The 17,862-nt window shown below is 44.9% G+C and overlaps 2 protein-coding genes across 2 annotated transcripts in view; both read right to left on the bottom strand.

The window, feature by feature from the left end:
* Positions 1–9,272, bottom strand: part of bdg (sodium-dependent transporter bedraggled) — a 28,157-nt gene extending 18,885 nt beyond the window's left edge. Inside the window, exons 1-3 of the mRNA XM_080281727.1 lie at positions 9,202–9,272; positions 3,053–3,178; positions 1,649–1,779 (exon numbers count right to left, since the gene is read on the bottom strand). Of these exons, the coding sequence (XP_080137853.1) occupies positions 1,649–1,779; positions 3,053–3,125 (204 nt within the window). The 5' untranslated portion in view covers positions 3,126–3,178; positions 9,202–9,272. The remainder of the gene's footprint in view (positions 1–1,648; positions 1,780–3,052; positions 3,179–9,201) is intronic.
* The window catches only part of LOC145411676 (uncharacterized), a 33,384-nt gene continuing 23,088 nt past the window's right edge, over positions 7,567–17,862 (bottom strand). Inside the window, exons 2-3 of the mRNA XM_080281682.1 lie at positions 9,640–10,280; positions 7,567–7,592 (exon numbers count right to left, since the gene is read on the bottom strand). Coding sequence (XP_080137808.1) covers positions 7,567–7,592; positions 9,640–10,280 — 667 coding nt within the window. The remainder of the gene's footprint in view (positions 7,593–9,639; positions 10,281–17,862) is intronic.

Genomic DNA, 17,862 nt, shown 5'->3' with positions numbered 1-17,862 from the left:
GAGCTTATAAAATCCTGGAAATACAAAACTAACAATACAAAGGACAAATAGTGACATCATCGCTGGAGGGGCGACCTGACTTGCGCAACTTAGGAAAATTGAAAATGAAGTTGAGAGCTTTCGTCTATTTCTCATATTTAATTTTTCGTGGCAAGTATATGCATTTTTTCGATGATATTTCCAAATTTCATGCTTTTGAGACGGATTTATTCCTTCATCTGGCTATATATATTTCACTGCTCCCTTCGTCTGAGGCTACGCACAAGGCAATACGTATTCACCTCTTTTCAACAGACATACAGTACATCATGTTTTCCCTGTATTTTCATTATTTTTTATGTTTTTTCTAAGTTTACATTGGGTTTACGAACTTGATTTCCGTGTCTGAGGTTCCATAAATACGGGTTCAATACGGGTTGGCTTCTTTTCAGCTTTATATACACGGACTTCCCTCCCTTTGGAATTTCAGTGTTTACATTTCATACGGTGCGTGCCTCCCTGCCTCCCACGCGATTGCGTCTATAAGGATTTCCCATTTTTTTTTTTTTACGTGTTTCCCTCTCTCCCGGATCTCACTCTCTCTCTCTCTCTCTCTCTCTCTACGGGGTTATAAAATGAGTTACAGCTCTCCTCTCTGGGCTGACAGGTTTACATCAATGTCTTCAAGAGGTGTCACATGTTTTAAAAGAGCTATTAACCCCTGCATGTAAATGGTTATGGAATTTTCCCTTTTCGGACACACACACACACACACACACACACACACACACACACACACACACACACACAGCCACCTGACAGAAAGGCTATGATGACTTTTCAGGGAAGAATTTGGTGGTCTTAGAAAAATCAATTAAGATATGAGTTTCTGTATTAAACGTGTTACAGAACCGCGATATTCGACGGGGGGGTCATGACTTGTGGCAGAGGGGTTGACTAGGAGACCGTGGGGTGGGGGTGAGGGGAGCAAGGGGAGGGGGGAGGGGTCTGATGTTCACGGTGTAGCGAGTTCGAGACCACGGGTGACTGGGAAAGGGGTTGGGGAGGGGGGCAGAAGGCTGGTTTCACTTTCTTGCGAGGTGAACGAGAACTGGAAGATGGCCTGTAAGATTACGGTAGATGGGAAGACTGGAAACTGGAAAGACAACGGGTGTTCTGGAGTCGAAAACTTTGTACTCAGGATGGAGAAATGGACTTGCTCGGAATATTGCCCGCTCTAAGTCAGCGTATTATTATTTTTTTTATCCTTGTTTGGTATAAGTTGATAGTAAACTTCAGAAAAAAAAAAAGTCTAAGAAAACTCACATTAATTTTTTTACATTAAGTCCTTGATATAATGAGCAGTGGCGTGGCTAGAGGGGTGGCTAGGGTGGTTCTGGTTACCCTATATTTCTGGGGACCCATCTCCGGACCTATTGAAGAGGTCTCCTTAGGTCACCCCATCAACATTCTACTTTAAAGGATAACGAGGTCCTTTTTTGAACGTTCTGTTATTTCTCCTTTGGTTTTCACTTTTCAGCAGTAAATGTACAGTAAGGCATAAATACATTAACTATTGTACTCGTATTTCCTGGGTTACCTGCACTTCCCTCCCCACCGGTACACCTGCCCTCTCCCACCTACCTGCAAGCTCTACCGTCAGACGTACCTGGAAGACTGGCGACAACACCCACATATCGACGACCCCGGCTCCCAGGTACTGACCCAGGGTGACGTGGAAGGTCATAAGGGGAAGACCCAGGACGGCAGACACCACACACCACTGCACCACGAACGGCCCTGGGGAGATAGATAAGTAGATAGATAGATGGAGAGATGGACGGACAGATAGACGGATAGATGGACAGACTGACAGGTAAATAAGTAAATCATCATCATCGTAACCATAAGCTCCAACAAAATGGGGTATTAGGTGAATCAGCGAACCACGAACAGCTCTGGAAGGAGGCAGATAGATAAACAAAAGACCGATAGATAAACAGATATACAGACAGACTGACAGAAAAATAAGTGTCATCGTCATTATCATCTTCATTATCCTAACCCTATCTTCCTCTCTCTCACTCTCTCTCTCTCTCTCTCTCTCTCTCTCTCTCACACACACACACACACACACACACACACACACACACACACACACACACACACCGTTAGCATCGACCCCGGCTACACTCTGGTAACACTAGCTCATTACCACAAGGCCGTCTCTCGTAGCAGAAAGAAACCCATCAAACGTTCCAAAAGAATAAACGAATAACAAACAAACTAACTAACTGACTGACCTGCCAAATCAATCAATCAATAAGTCAATCAATTAGCAAAGGATAAAAATAAGGATAATGCGTTAAATGAGCATCACCATTTATTAACTTATTTTGGGTCACTAGCATACTACCACCACCAGCATCATTATCATCACCACTACCACCATTATCATCATCATCATCATCACCACTACCACCATCACCGTTATCATCACCATCATCATCATCAATATAACCACGATCATTATCATCCTCACCACTACCACCACCACCATTATCATCATCATCATCACCACCACTACCATCATCATCATCAACACCACCACCACCACCATCATCATCCAAACTCTCATACACCAACCCTACATTACTTGCATGATCCTTAACACTTCCACAAGCAAAGGAGGCCAATGAACACCTGCATTAACGATCGGAAGACCTTAATAGCTTCCTCAACTACGCAATTGGGTCGTTAGGAAGTAGTTGGTAATAAGGGGGAAGGAGGACGGAGAAACTTAAGATGGTGGTGTGAGGCGTGAAGGTCAGGAACTGGTTTAATTCTCTCTCTCTCTCTCTCTCTCTCTCTCTCTCTCTTAACACCTTCACACCGGCGACTAATTTTTATTATTAATCTTACTACCTCAAACACTTAATTTTTAGGCTGAGAGAGACACACAGACAGACAGATAGATTGACAGGTAGACAGACACGGACAGATAGACAGTCAGACCGATATATAGATAGACAGACAGACAGACACAGACAGACAGACAGACAGACGTACTCACATCCAAACCTAGCCCCCAGGACGGCGAATCGTGATATATTGAAGGTGGTGAGGGTGACTGCCAGGCTGGCCATGAGCCCCGAGTGGGGGTGGGTCCACGCCCCCACCCTCCCTGACCCCGCCACACCTGTAGGGGGGAAGAGGCAGGGGCAGAGGGTGAATGACGAGTTATAATCTTTCTCTTTTTATTATCGATCCATCTATCTATCTATCTATTATTATTATTATTATTATTATCATCATCATCATCTTCATGTCCCCCATCCTCCCTGACCCACACACACATGTAGGGGGAAGGGAGAGGACGAGGTGAGTGGGGGGGTTATAACCTATCTATCTATCTATCTATTTATTTATGTATCTATCTAGCTCTATCATCATCATCATCATCATGCCCCCAACCCTCCCCTGGCCCGGCCACACCTGTAGGGGGGGGAAAGAAGGGGAAGGGGTGAGTGGAGGGAGTTGTATCTATCTATCTATCTATCTATCCATCCACCTTCATCATCATTATTATCATCAGTTTCTTTATTTTTATCACTATCATCATCATCATCATCCTTCATTCCCCCCCAACCCTCCCCGACCTGACCATACCTGTAAGGGGGGGAGAAGGGGGAGGGGGGTTAAGTGAGGGAAGTGGGAAGGGGATCTGGGGAAGGGGGAGGAGAGGCTAACGGAGAGGGAGGGGGTAAGTTGGGGAAGAGATTTATGAGGGAGGGGGAGGGTACTGGGGAGATGAATCTGCGTAGGAGGAGAGGGCTAATGGGGGAGAAGAATTTGGGGAGGGGGAAGGGAAGGGGGGTTAGGGGTACAGGGGTAATTATATACATCATCATTATACTCATTATTATCAACTTCATCACCATTGTCAACATCTTCGTCACTGCCAACATTAACATTATAATCAAAGCGAATATTCTCATCACCATCATATAACATCTACTCAACACACAGACACACACACACACACACACACACACACACACACACACACACACACACACACACACACACACACACATACTTGCAACATGTGTGGTATCTATAGCGCACATCCTGAACGAAATGATTAAACCCATAAAATATTGAGTTTCTCATTTTATTAAGTTTTACACTCTTCCACTACGACGTTATTATTATCATTATTATTATTATCATTAGTAATATTATTATTATCATTATCATTATTATTATTATTATTATTATTATCATCATCATTACTACTACTACAACAACAACTACTACTGCTACTAAATGAACTTGTCTGGAGATACGAAGAACAGAAAGAACAATAAAATAACACAAAACAGTATAACAAAAAAGGCCAGGCATCGTCGTATTGAAGGCGTTAAAAAAAAAAAAAAACAGAAAAAGGAGATCCAACAACACCTGAATCGATAACCACATCTTACGAACATTTTCCTCTCCTACGTAAGATTTTAAGTAAGATTTTAAAAGGAAGATCTTGAGACACGTAAGATTGTACAGTATACTCTTCCTTTGCTGTGCTTCATGAATATATTTCTTAGGGGAAAGGGAAGTGGATGTGTGTTTGTGAATAAAGGCCTTGTGTTGGTGATAGTGGGTGGGAGTAACGTCGCCCATGCATACGTACACACACCATTCACATACTTACATCACCCCTTTATATACGTACATACATCCACTGCACACATATTCATTCACACAAACACACATACATACTTACACACTCTGGTACACTGATAATGACGTGTGGACATAAAAACATACACACAGTTGCAATACTAATATAAGTGAGATTAAACACACACACACACACACACACACACACACACACACACACACACACACACACACACACACACCTGAGCGTGTAGTGGCTTATTATGGTTAATTACATACCCGGCCACACCCACACCTGACACCCACCCACCTACACACACACACACACACACACACACACACACACTCACACACACACACACACCAACCTCCCCACACACACCATGCCCCACACACACACCAAGCCCTACACACATACATAAATGCATACACATATTTACATACACGAACGCTATAAACTTCACTAATTAAAACTCTCTCTCTCTCTCTCTCTCTCTCTCTCTCTCGCCCTAACATCCTCTCAGCATGCAACTCTGTCCCTTGCATGTTGCCAGAGTACATTCAATTTCATAACCCCTTCAGTACGAGAATGTCCTTTTTTCATTTTTTTAATTAATTTATTTCTTCTTCCATTATCCTTACAGTCTTACAATCTTATGAAATTTGGATTGTCTTTATAATCTCATATCATAAACTGACAGCAGTGTCTTATTCTGTCACTTAGCTACATGAAGAAAGCTTGTAGACGAAAATCTGGACCAAGTTAAAATTAAAAAGTGTATCGTGTGTGTGTGTGTGTGTGTGTGTGTGTGTGTGTGTGTGTGTGTGTGTGTGTGTGTGTGTGTGTGTGTGTGTGTGTGATCTTCTGGAGCATACTAAGCAGATTGTCTTAAGGTATAATTAGTTTCCAAGAACATATAAGAAGAGCGAAGAAAAAGACTCCCCCTCCCCCCCGCCTCAGATCGTCAGACCTTCTAGGTAAAACTGGCAGGAAAAAGTGTGACTGAGCCAGGGTAATTATTAGTACAGGAGGAGAAGTTATGTTTGACTGTGAAGATAATTATGACTATTCTCTCTCTCTCTGTCTATGTCTATCTGTCTGTCCGTCTCTCTCTCTCTCTCTCTCTCTCTCTCTCTCTCTCACACACACACACACACACACACACACACACACACACACACGCTCCAAAAAAGTACATACTCACATCCTTCGTCATACACCTACACACTGACCTTCTCATACTCTCTCTCTCTTTCTCTCTCTCTCTCTCTCACACACACACACACACACACACACACACACACACACACACACACACACACACACACACACACACACACACACTCCGGTAACGCACATACATACACACATCTTGTCACATACCTATTTGCTGACCTCTCTCTCTCTCACTCCCTAAAACCCCTCCTACAGCCAGACCCAAAACCTGTGCCACAAAAATCACTGGTAATGGAGGCACGTAAATTCCATTCCCCATGAACCTCCGACACTCTTGACTCCCACTGTACTTCTTCCACCACAGACAATTATATCCAACTCTTGAACCCCACTGTCATCAGCAAGAAATGACAGGCTGTTCCAAGAAACACCTGTATATCCACATTTCTTCGCAGGAACTATTACGACACAAACACTGAAGAGGGTCAATAGGCGGCGTGTAGTCTGCGTTGGTATGATCACAACAAGGGCGACAGTAGTGAGAGGAATATGTCGCCACTGGCCTTGAGGGAAGTGTGTTATGATCTGAACACCGAACACATCGATTGGTGACAAGGTGTGTGCTGAATTCCTCTGTTCACCCTGCATACTAATTTAACCTACGCTAACCTGATCTAACCTACGTTAACCTGACCTACGTTAACCTACCTTAACCTATCCTAACCTGCCTTAACCTATCCTAACCTATCATCACATAACCTGCCCAAACCTACCTTAACCTAACCTGATTACTAAAAGGGGTTCGATTGACGCCAAGACGTGCCCTGCATTCCTTCCCTACATTCCTCTGCCACTTTCTCATCAACATCTTCACCACTACACTTTCAACAATCGATGGAGAAAATTCTAGCAGTGGCAATGATAAACAATGAATGATGTCACTGAGTGAGGGGATAAAGTTGATTACCTTCACTAAAATATTCTACCTTCATTCACCTTACATAGTTTCCCAAAATTATCCCATCAGTACCCACCGACTGGAAACATTCTTTTAAAACTCGTGTGATTTGCCGCAAGGTATGAGAACTGAGGGTAAATTATATGACGGAAGCGGGATTATAGCGAACGGGGCGGCATGAGACTGAGAGGAAGGTTAGATTTTCATTTTAATCACACTCTTTATAGGACGATGGGAGTTAAGAGGCGTCACTATGCATGTTTATAATTGGTAGGGCTCTTGTGCTGGGTTATGTAGCCGTGGTAGCGATTAACTCTCACCCGGCCACCCACAATATTGGACAAGCAGCGTACGTGACCAGAGCAAGGCGGGCGAAGAGGCAGGCAGCACGGACCACAATGCATGACGTGCTTGTGTGTGTGTTTGTTACGTAAGTGTGTGCCATAATTGATTAGTGCTTGGGCTGGGTTAGGTTAGTAAAAAGGTGAGAGAGAGAGAGAGGGGGGAGTAAAGAAAAAAAATTACGTCAAGCATTGCAAGTTTTAATTTGGGTGAAAGGTGTTGTCACGAACGGCCCTCCACACACACACACACACATAATTAACTCATGATATTGCCTTTGTTTATGGTGTTGTCAGAGTGGTTTGGTGTTGGAAAGGGGGACACTGATGCCAACACTAACTCATCAATGGCAAGGCGTAGCGAGAGATTTAACACAATGAAGCTAGTCACGAAGAAGTGCAGAGATTATAGAACCTTTGTATGGTCCTATTCAGCCCCTGAGTGACGTGAAATAGGCTGCAAAAGGACGAAAATCTCAGAGAAGTTTAGATGAACGAACTTTATCTCTTTCGATCCTTCAGTCCCATGATTTATTTTAGCATGAGAGAGAGAGAGAGAGAGAGAGAGAGAGAGAGAGAGAGAGAGAGCGTAGCCAAGCAGATGAACTGTGCTTACCGACTTACTGACTTCCTCTGCGAGATTACTGTAAACACTGACCTTTTTACTGACTGACGAGGTGTATTAACTTAGGAGTGTGTTGTGTTTGTGTATCCTTAGCAGTATATTGTGTTGTGTTGTGCTGCGTGTGTGTGTGTGTGTGTGTGTGTGTGTGTGTGTGTGTGTGTGTGTGTGTGTGTGTGTGTGTGTGTGTGTGTGTGTGTGTGTGTGTGTGTCTAACCCCTCCAATTCAACATTCTCTCCTAGGCTGAATAAAATCGTCTGAAGTCGATTTGTCTTCATCTGACGGAACTGAACTATTTCCCTCAGCATGAACACCAAGTTGCATGACGTTTGATTAGCCCTAGTGGTGAGATAGGAATGAGTCTCCTTGGTTACTAGTCAAATCAGCCCTCCAATCTGACCATGCCTGACCCACATCAACGGAGGCGAGAGAGAGAGAGAGAGAGAGAGAGTAATCTGGTCACGACCCCTACTTGGATCAATACTAAGCACATACCTTACCACACACACACACACATACCACACAAGCACGTACCACACATACTCACCATCCTCAAGGCAGTGTTACCTTCCTCATTCAGAATCCCATGTAGAGCAGAGCACTACGGCAAAGGAGAACACAACACTACACACACACACACACACACACACACACACACACACACACACACACACACACACACACACACACACATTTTAACACTACCAATCAATAACAACACTAAAATGCATACCAGACACACACACACACACACACACACACACACACACACACACACACACACACACACACACACACACACACACACACACACACGTCTGTCCTCAGTTGAAGCAAATCGTTTGCTGGTATCGAGAATAAGACTGGAGAACACGTCATCGAGGTGAAGAGGTTAAGATGAGGAAAAGCGTCTGAAGAGAAAGCATACATTATAAATCACCATCAATCTCCCCAAGCTGAGTAAAATCGTCTGAGGGCAGGAAGAGTAAAAATGCTCCCTAATCACGAAGAAGTGCAGTATGTCAAAGGAGGACGAGTTTGATTAAGGTAGAGAATGTTTACAAGAATGTCCATTAACTGTACAGGTAGACACACGTAATTAATCAGATGGACAGGTGTAAGGCCAGGTAGTCACGTACACCATATATAGTCATTCAACAGATAACATACGTACATACATACATAAATACATACATACAAAGACATGTACATCATAGTCATTTAATAGATACCTAGACGTACATATACAGTACACATACACAGACACGTACACCACATGGTCATTTAAAACAGACACATACGCACATACATATACAGACAAACATATACTCACACACAGAAAGATAAGCATTCAAGCAGACACGGTACTAAGCCACACACACACACACACACACACACACACACACACACACACACACACACACACACACACAGGCCACTCACCGACATGTGGTCTGGGTGAGTTCCTTGCACTGCCACTCCTACTCCTCCTCCTCCTTCTCGTGCTGTTGCTGTTGCTGTTGCCCCCGCTTTGGCTGTTCCTCCGGCTGTTACTCTGGCTGTTCCGTCGGCTGTTACTCTGACTGGGCCTCCTGCTGTTACTCCTGCTGTTGCTCCTACTGTTACTTCTGCTGTTGTTGTTGTTGATTTCTCGGTCGGTACTGTTTCTGTCATCGTTCAAGGTGGTTGTGGCTGTCGCTATGGAACTGGTGCTGTCTTCCCTGCTGATGACGCTGTCGGTGATGTTGCTGCTGTTTCGTGCTGTGGAGTTTTCGTCTCGACTCCGATTTCTGTGTCTTCTCTCCCTCGCCCCCCCTCCTCCTCCTTCTCCCCCATCTCCCTCTCTCCCCCCTCCTATCTCCCTCGCTCCTCCCTCTCTACTCCTCTCCCTCTCACGTGGTAGGGAGTGACAGGGATTGCAAGAAGAGGAACTAGATGCTGCGATCGTGGAATGAGAGGGATTAGATGAGTGAGTATTAGGAGGGGCATTTTGACTGTGAGAGGGGCTTCTGGAGTGGGACTGAGACGGATTGGATGGGGTAGTCGTGGAATGAGAGGCATGGGAAGGACTGGACGTAGATGCATGATTGGTATGAGAGGAATTGGAACGAGAATGAGACGGATTCGACGATGGGGCATTTTGAGCATGAGAAGCTGAAGTGGAATGCGAGGAGTTGGAATGACCATGAGAGGGGTTAGAATGTGCATGAGAGGGACTGGAATGTGCATGAGAGGGGCTGGAATGTGCATGAGAGGGGCTGGAATACGAGTGAGGGGGATTAAAACTGGGCCTGGGTATGAAAGTGGCCCCCCAGTTTGATGTAGACCCCCCTGTTTCATCCACACTAGAGGGGGCGCTGGGAAGGTACCCCCCTACCTCCACCTCCAAGCTCATAGGAGGGGAGGGGGTGACGGTGTCAGGCGGGGCGGAGGGCGTGGGTGGCGTGAGGGGGTCGAGAGATAGGGGCCGACTACCCCTCCTCCGCCGTTCACTTGCGTCCCCCATCCCGCTGGCGTCGTCACTGCAAGTAAGAAAACGGGGTCCTGGTTAGAACACGGGATGCACATACATGGGTTGCACATATTAATTCTGTCAGAGCAATGACTTATACTGGCTCATTCCCGCTACGTCCAGACGATTTTATTCAGCTTGGGAGAGGCTGAAAACTGGAAGGGTTTGGTACAGTTTTCATTAACCTCTTCACTAATAGGGTAATCTAAAAAAAATCGTCTGGTACCAGTAAGAATATACCGTAGTATAAAATTATGTAATTATTTTAGCTTTTACCATTACTTTACATTGCAGATGACATCACTACTACTGCTACTACTACCAATACTACAACTACTACTACTGCTGCTGCTGCTGCTACCACCATTACTACTACTACAACTAATACGGTGCTACTATTACTACTAATAATAGTGATAATAATAATAATAATAAAAATAATAATAATAATAATATGAAAATAGAATTAGGTGTGTACATTCCTCGATTACGGGAGCGACAACACCACACACACAGAGACATAACATTACACACAGACACACACACACGTAATGCATGATGACACCCAGAATGGTACGCCTAACCCAACCAGACATAACAATTACACACACACACACACACACACACACACACACACACACACGTAATTCATAATGACAGCAAGAATACCACACATAGCCAGACAACAATTACACACACACACACACACACACACACACACACACACACACACACACACACACACACACACGTAATTCATAATGACAGCAAGAATACCACACATAGCCAGACAACAATTACACACACACACACACACACACACACACACACACACACACACACATTTACGTCATTCCTTCCGCTTCCCGAGCCGGCTAAACGGAAGACAATGGAAACATACTGAACATCCGACCCTGCCCAAAACAAACAACAACAACAGCATCATAATTAACATCATTATCATCATCATCATTATTATCATCGTCATCATCACCAACATCATTATCATCATCATTATTATCATTGTCATCATTATTAACATCATTATTATTATCATCATCGTCATTATCATCATCAGTATCTCAGAATATTATGTGTTTATTTATTCAACACATATATTGTATTTATATGGAAACTGAAGACTTAATTCGAGAGAGAGAGAGAGAGAGAGAGAGAGAGAGAGAGAGAGAGAGAGAGAGAGAGAGAGAGAGAGAGAGAGCAGTTCAAGTGAAAGTCGGCAATTTAATGGATATATTTGTATGTATGAAGACGCAGAGGTCAAACACATACAGGCATACAGACACATTCTATACTGCTGTCACCTTAACCTGGCTCAGATTTTCGCGTTATTTTGGCTTATTTCACGTTGTGCAATGGTAAAATGATAATGCTACGGTTCTACATCGTTCCCACAGCACTTCCTCGTGACTAGAATTATATTCTCGTGTTCAACTATTGTTATAACTCCTCCACAACCTTTCCATAGCACTTCTTCGTGACTACCATAACCAAGTGTTAATCTATTGTTACTGCTGCATTCTTTCCATAGCACTTCTTCGTGACAAGCAATATATTGTTGTGTTAATGTATTGTCACACTTACTTCTCAACATCTTTCAACAGCACTTCTTCGTGACTAGCGTCATAATCAAGTGTTAGGCTAATGTCACAACTATGTATTTAAGATGGAGGGATGGCAATTTCAGGCCAAGTTAGAATGAAAGGGGTATAGTATAGTAGTAATTGTAACCCCAGGCTCATCGGACTGTGAACCCAGTGGACTGCAGGCTTAAGTTACCCCTCTCCTGCGGTCCACTATCCTCCTTTTGGGCGATAGGGAGGGGGTTAAGGGATGTATGGATAATTGGGTATTTCCACAGCCCGGCTTTATCGGTGCCACCACGTGAAGGCGTCTCTCTCTCTCTCTCTCTCTCTCTCTCTCTCTCTCAATTAGTTACCTAGGAGATGACCCCTCGTTCAATAAACCTTTATGACAATATGAGAGAGAGAGAGAGAGAGAGAGAGAGAGAGAGAGAGAGAGAGAGAGAGAGAGAGAGAGAGAGAGAGAGAGGGAGAGAGGTGGAAGTAAGATGGGTAGGGAAGGTGGAGGGGGAGGGGGAGGGAGGAGAGGTGAACTGGACAAAAACCGCTACATTTCCTCCTTCCTCCCTCCCTCCCCTACTTTTTCTCTCCCCTCTCCTCCCTCCCTTTCCCCTCCCCCAACTTCCTGACTACTACCATTGTTGGCACAGACAGAGGGAGGGAGGGAGGGAGAGAGAGAGAGAGAGAGAGAGAGAGAGAGAGAGAGAGAGAGAGGGTAAAGTAATATAGTCTTCATTAACTCCCTACATTAAGGTGTTTATTTTTAGTTTATGCTTGCTGTTGTTGATGGGAGAAAGGGAGGGAGGAGAGGGAGGGAGAATGGATCCAGGGAGGGAGGGAGGGAGGAAGGGAGAGATGTGTGTTAGAGATAAGAGAGAGGGGACAGAGGGTGAAAGATGATGAAACAGATAGACATGATGGGATGCGAGAGAGAGGGAGAGAGAGAGAATGTGTAGTCATGTGTGTGCACTGTATGTGTGTAAGACAGCCTGTTGCCTCACATAAACACGACCTGACCTACATGACGCACGCACACAGTCATGCACACAAACATACGCACACACACACACACACACACACACACACACACACGCACACACATAAAATCTCAGTTGCAGGAGAAATTGTTAGATGATGTAAGGGTGGTGACGAGAGAGAGAGAGAGACAGACAGACAGAGACAGAGAGACAGACAGACAGACAGACAGAGAATCACAGATGACTGTGTGCATTAATGAGGTTAAATGTGCGAACTGTAACTGTGTGTGTGTGTGTGTGTGTGTGTGTGTGTGTGTGTGTGTGTGTGTGTGTGTGTGTGTGTGTGTGTGTGTGTGTGTGTGTGTGTGTGTGTGTGTGTGTGTGTGTGTGTGTGTGTGTGTGTGTGTGTGTGTGTGTGTGTGTGTGAAATTTCTACTAGCCTTTCATCTTCCCTCTAATTTCTTTTCTTCCTTCTTCCCCTCTCTTCCTGCTTTCATCCTCTTCCTCCCTAACTTGCCTCCCCTCCCCTCCTCTTCCCTTTCCCTTCTTTCTCTCACTCTGTTTCTCTCACACTGCTCTTCCTATTTCCTTTCCCATTTGCTTCCCTTCGCCATCCTTCTCCACTTTAATCATTTCTCTCTCCACTACCTCTCCTCTCTCCCCCACCTTCCTCTCCTTTCCCAGACCCCCTTTCCCTCTCCTCCCTTCACCTCTCTTCAACCACTTCCTTCACCCATCCCTTACCTTCCCCTCTCTGCCATACTTCCCCTTTCTCTTACCTCACTCCTCCCTCCCCTCCCTAAGAGACCGTTGTTGTGGTGTTGGGGCGTGAAGAGGGGGAGGGGAGGGGAGGGGAGGGGAGGGGAGAGTGAGAGGGAGGGAAAGAAGTGCAAGGGAAGGAAGAGAAGCAAGGGGAGGATAAGTGCGCAGAAGGAAGAGAGAGGAAGGATAGGAAGGAAATATAAAGGAAAGGGGAAGGAGCAACGACAGATAAAAAAAACAAAAAGACTGAGAGAAAAGGGCGAATAGAGAAAAAAAAGATGGGAAAGGAATGGAAAAGAAAGGGAGAGGAAGGGAAGGGGGAGGAGTGGAAAGGAAGGAGGAAAGGAGGTGAAGATAATAACGGAGGAAAGAAGTGGCAAAGATGAGAGACAAGGGGAAGGAGAGAATTAAGTGAAAAGGAAAGAAAGGAAAGGAAAATGAAGAAGGGAAAACGCGAAGCGTGTAGGAAAATAATTAAGTGCAATATTAAAGGATGAGAAGTGGACCCATGTTGGTATATCTATCTATCTGTCTATCTCTATGTATCTATCTGTCTACCTAGAGAAGGAAGGAAGGAAGGGGAAAAGGAGGATGAGGAAGGAAAAGAAAAATGGAAGAAGGAAAGATGGAAAGAGGAAGGAAGAAGGAGTGGAGGGAGGGTGGATAAAGGTATGGAGGGAAGAAGGAGGGGTGGAGAGAGGAGGAAGGGAGGAAAGGAGGGTTGGAAGGAGGAAGAAGGGGGGGAGGGAGGGGTGGAGTGGAAGGAAGGAGGTAACTGTCTTTCCCGCTACTCCTGTTATTTTTTTCCCCTCGAACACGATACAGTTTTTCCCCAGTCTCTCTCTCTCTCTCTCTCTCTCTCACTCAATTGCAACCCGTTCTCTGAGGCCCAGCAGTCCTGTGTTAAAACTCCCCCACATATCACCACTTCAGCGCTAATACCCACTGTCCATACTGAACACTTGTTAGGACTAGTTTGATGTGGTAATAGCGGGGGAGGTGGTGTTTTATGACATTGCTGGGGGTCGTGTGTGTGAGTGTGTGTGTGTGTGTGTGTGTGTGTGTGTGTGTGTGTGTGTGTGTGTGTGTGTGTGTGTGTGTGTGTGTGTGTGTGTGTAGTTATAAAACCTCGTCGGTGTGTGGCAGTCAAGCATGTAGGCTAGTCTGTGTAACACTTGGTTAGCTTAGGCAATTCTCTCTCTCTCCCTCTCTCTCTCTCTCTAGCGTGAGATGATAGCAAGAATAAATTCGTTATGATGGTGAAGGGGTTGAGAAAGGTCTGAGGGTAAGGTAAGGTAAGGTAAGGTAAGGTAAAGTAAGGTACGGTACGGAAAGGTAAGGTAAAGGAAGAGGTTACCTGTATAAAACACTGGGGTTTAATTAGGTAGATTGACCAGGTGTGGGACTGATTTGGTTAGGTAATGAGAAGAGAGTGTGGTGGGGAGTTAGGAAGTGTTGTGCTCATTCATTTATTTATTTATTTATTTATTTATTTTCATGGTGTTGTAGCTACGGGATATAAACAGGAAGATCTAAACAGGAGGAGGATATCTGCTGTTCAATAATTCATGAACATTATTTATCATATTTATTTCAAGGCTGGTATTTAATATTGTAATGGTACTTCCTTTCCTGCCTTGCTACTGTGGTGGGGGTGAGGGGAAGGGAGGGGGAAGGAGGGAGAGGGAAAGGATGGAGGGGAAAATGTGGGAGGGGGAAAGGAGGGAGTAGAGAATGAGGAGGAAAGGAAAGGAAGGAGGGGGAAAGGATGGAAGGAGGAAAGGAAGGAGGGGGAAAGAAGGGAAGGGGCAAGGAGGGAGGAGGAAAAAGGAGGAAGTGAAAAGTGAAGGGGGGAAAAGGAGGGAGGGGAAAGGATGAATGGGGGAAAGGGGGAGAGAGGGAAAGGAGTGAGAGTGAGGGGGGAAAGGAGGGTGAGGGAAAGAAGTGAGGGGGAGTGGGAAAGGAGGAAGTGGAGACTGAAAGGGAGGGGAGGGGGGAAGCTGTCTATCCACCTCCCGCCCATGTACTTCCTTGTCCCACTTCCTCATTATAAACATCGCAAACATTCCTACGTTTCAACTTTATAAAATTCCTTGATTATATATTTACATTCACTCACACACCTACTCCCCTCAAAATAATAATAATAATAATAATAATAATAATAATAAAAAACGAAGAATCTAATACCATATGCACATCACCTGTTGAACCTAAAATGCGTATAGAATTAGTTTGTACTTTTATTCTTACGGTAAAAAAAAAAATCAAATCACAGTAGAGAGAATAAAGAAAGTTGAAATAAGCGATCAAATAAATATGTGTGTGTGTGTGTGTGTGTGTGTGTGTGTGTGTGTGTGTGTGTGTGAGAGAGAGAGAGAGAGAGAATTCTTTGGTTACGTTGAACAGAATGCTCTCTCTCTCCCCCCTTTTCTCTCTCTCTCTCTCTCTCTCTCACACACACACACACACACACACACACACACACACACACACACACACACACACACACACACACACACACACTACATACACTGTTACCATCCACAAGGGACGATAAGGCAGGAAAAACCAAAGACAAAAAAGAAAAAAGCTAAAAAAAAAAAGAAAGAAAAAACCTGACTTCCTTCTGCACCCTATCGCCTTGATTTTCTGACCTGCTCCCTCCCTCCCTCCCTCCCTCCTTCTCTCCCTCCCTCCTTCTCTCCCTCCCTCCCTCCCTCCCGCTTTATAATTACTGCCTTCCTCCCTTCCTTCATCCTTTTTGCATTCTCTCTCTCTCTCTCTCTCTCTCTCTCTCCTATATTTCTTTCCCTTATCTTCACCTTCCATTCAATCTTTCCTTTTTTTTTTCCCTTCCTCCCTCCCGTCTGTACTTCCTTCTTCTTTCCCTTCCTTCCTTCACCTCCACTTCCTTTCTTCATTTCCATACCCTTCTTTTTTCCTCTTTATCTTCCTCCTTCCTCCCTCTCTTCCCCTCATCAATCTTATTTTTCTCTTCCTCTTTTCTCTGCCTAACGCATTTTTCTCCCTTCCTCTCTCCTGTCTGGCTCTGTCTGTCTGTCTGTCCCCCTCTCTCTCTCTCTCTCTCTCTCTCTCTCTCTCTCTCTCTTATTACCTCTCCTGGGTCCCTTCCTCAATCTCTCCCTCTCAAAGTATCAATTATTGTACCCCTCTTCCTGCTCCCCTTCCCTCCCTTCATTCTTCCTCCATTTACCTCCTCTCTCTCTCTCTCTCTCTCTCTCTCTCTCTCTCTCTCTCTCTCTCTCTCTCTCTCTCTCTCTTATTACCTCTCCTGGGTCCCTTCCTCAATCTCTCCCCCTCAAAGTATCAATTATTGTACCCCTCTTCCTGCTCCCCTTCCCTCCCTTCATTCTTCCTCCATTTACCTCCTCTCTCTCTCATTCAGCCGGAGGGTTTGGTGGGTGGGGGAGAGCCTTTCTATCTTTGTCTTTACCATAGAATAATTAGGTTGATTATAACCTATCCTGCAACAAAACAGCTTCGAAAGGACTAATAGGTATGTGCTGTTTAATAATCTCTCTCTCTCTCTTCTCTCTCTCTCTCTCTCTCTCTCTCTCTCTCTCTCTCTCTCTTCTCTCTCTCTCTCTCTTCCTCCTTCCCCCCTCCCTCCTTTCAGTCCTGATTTACTTCCCTTCCTTCCTCCCTGGGCCCCTGGAGGGAGAGAAGGAGAGAGGGAGGGAAGGAAGTGAGGGACAAGGATGGGAAGGAGGAAGGAAGGAGGATAAGCAATGGCTGAGGAAGAGAGGGAGGGGAGGGGAGGGGAGGGGAGGGGAGGGGAGGGGAGGGGAGGGGAGGGGAGGGGAGGGAAGGGGAGAGAGGGAGGGAGGGAGACAAAGAGTGTAGGGTGAAGGAGACTCGGTTTGCTCACTTCCGCTTACACACACACACACACACACACACACACACACACACACACACACACATGGTTAGATATGTGCAAAGCCTCATCATCGTGTGTACATACAGGTAAGTTTACATACTGATTACACACACACACACACAGAGACCGGTAGATACATACACGGCTTTATTACTGTGTGTACAGAGTTAAACGTACACACATTTATAATTACGGACACACAGTTTGATACGCTAGCTACACAAATGTAAGTATCATGTGTACACAGATGTAACATTGTTCACACACACACACACACACACACACACACACACACACACATACATATACAGTATACATACTACTACCACCAATAATAATAATAATAAT

Source organism: Coenobita brevimanus, chromosome 90 (assembly GCF_032717465.1).
Source record: "Coenobita brevimanus isolate Jiangsu-jjx chromosome 90, ASM3271746v2, whole genome shotgun sequence".
In the NCBI taxonomy this organism is placed as follows: domain Eukaryota; kingdom Metazoa; phylum Arthropoda; class Malacostraca; order Decapoda; family Coenobitidae; genus Coenobita; species Coenobita brevimanus.
This window is presented reverse-complemented; position numbering and strand designations above follow the sequence as displayed.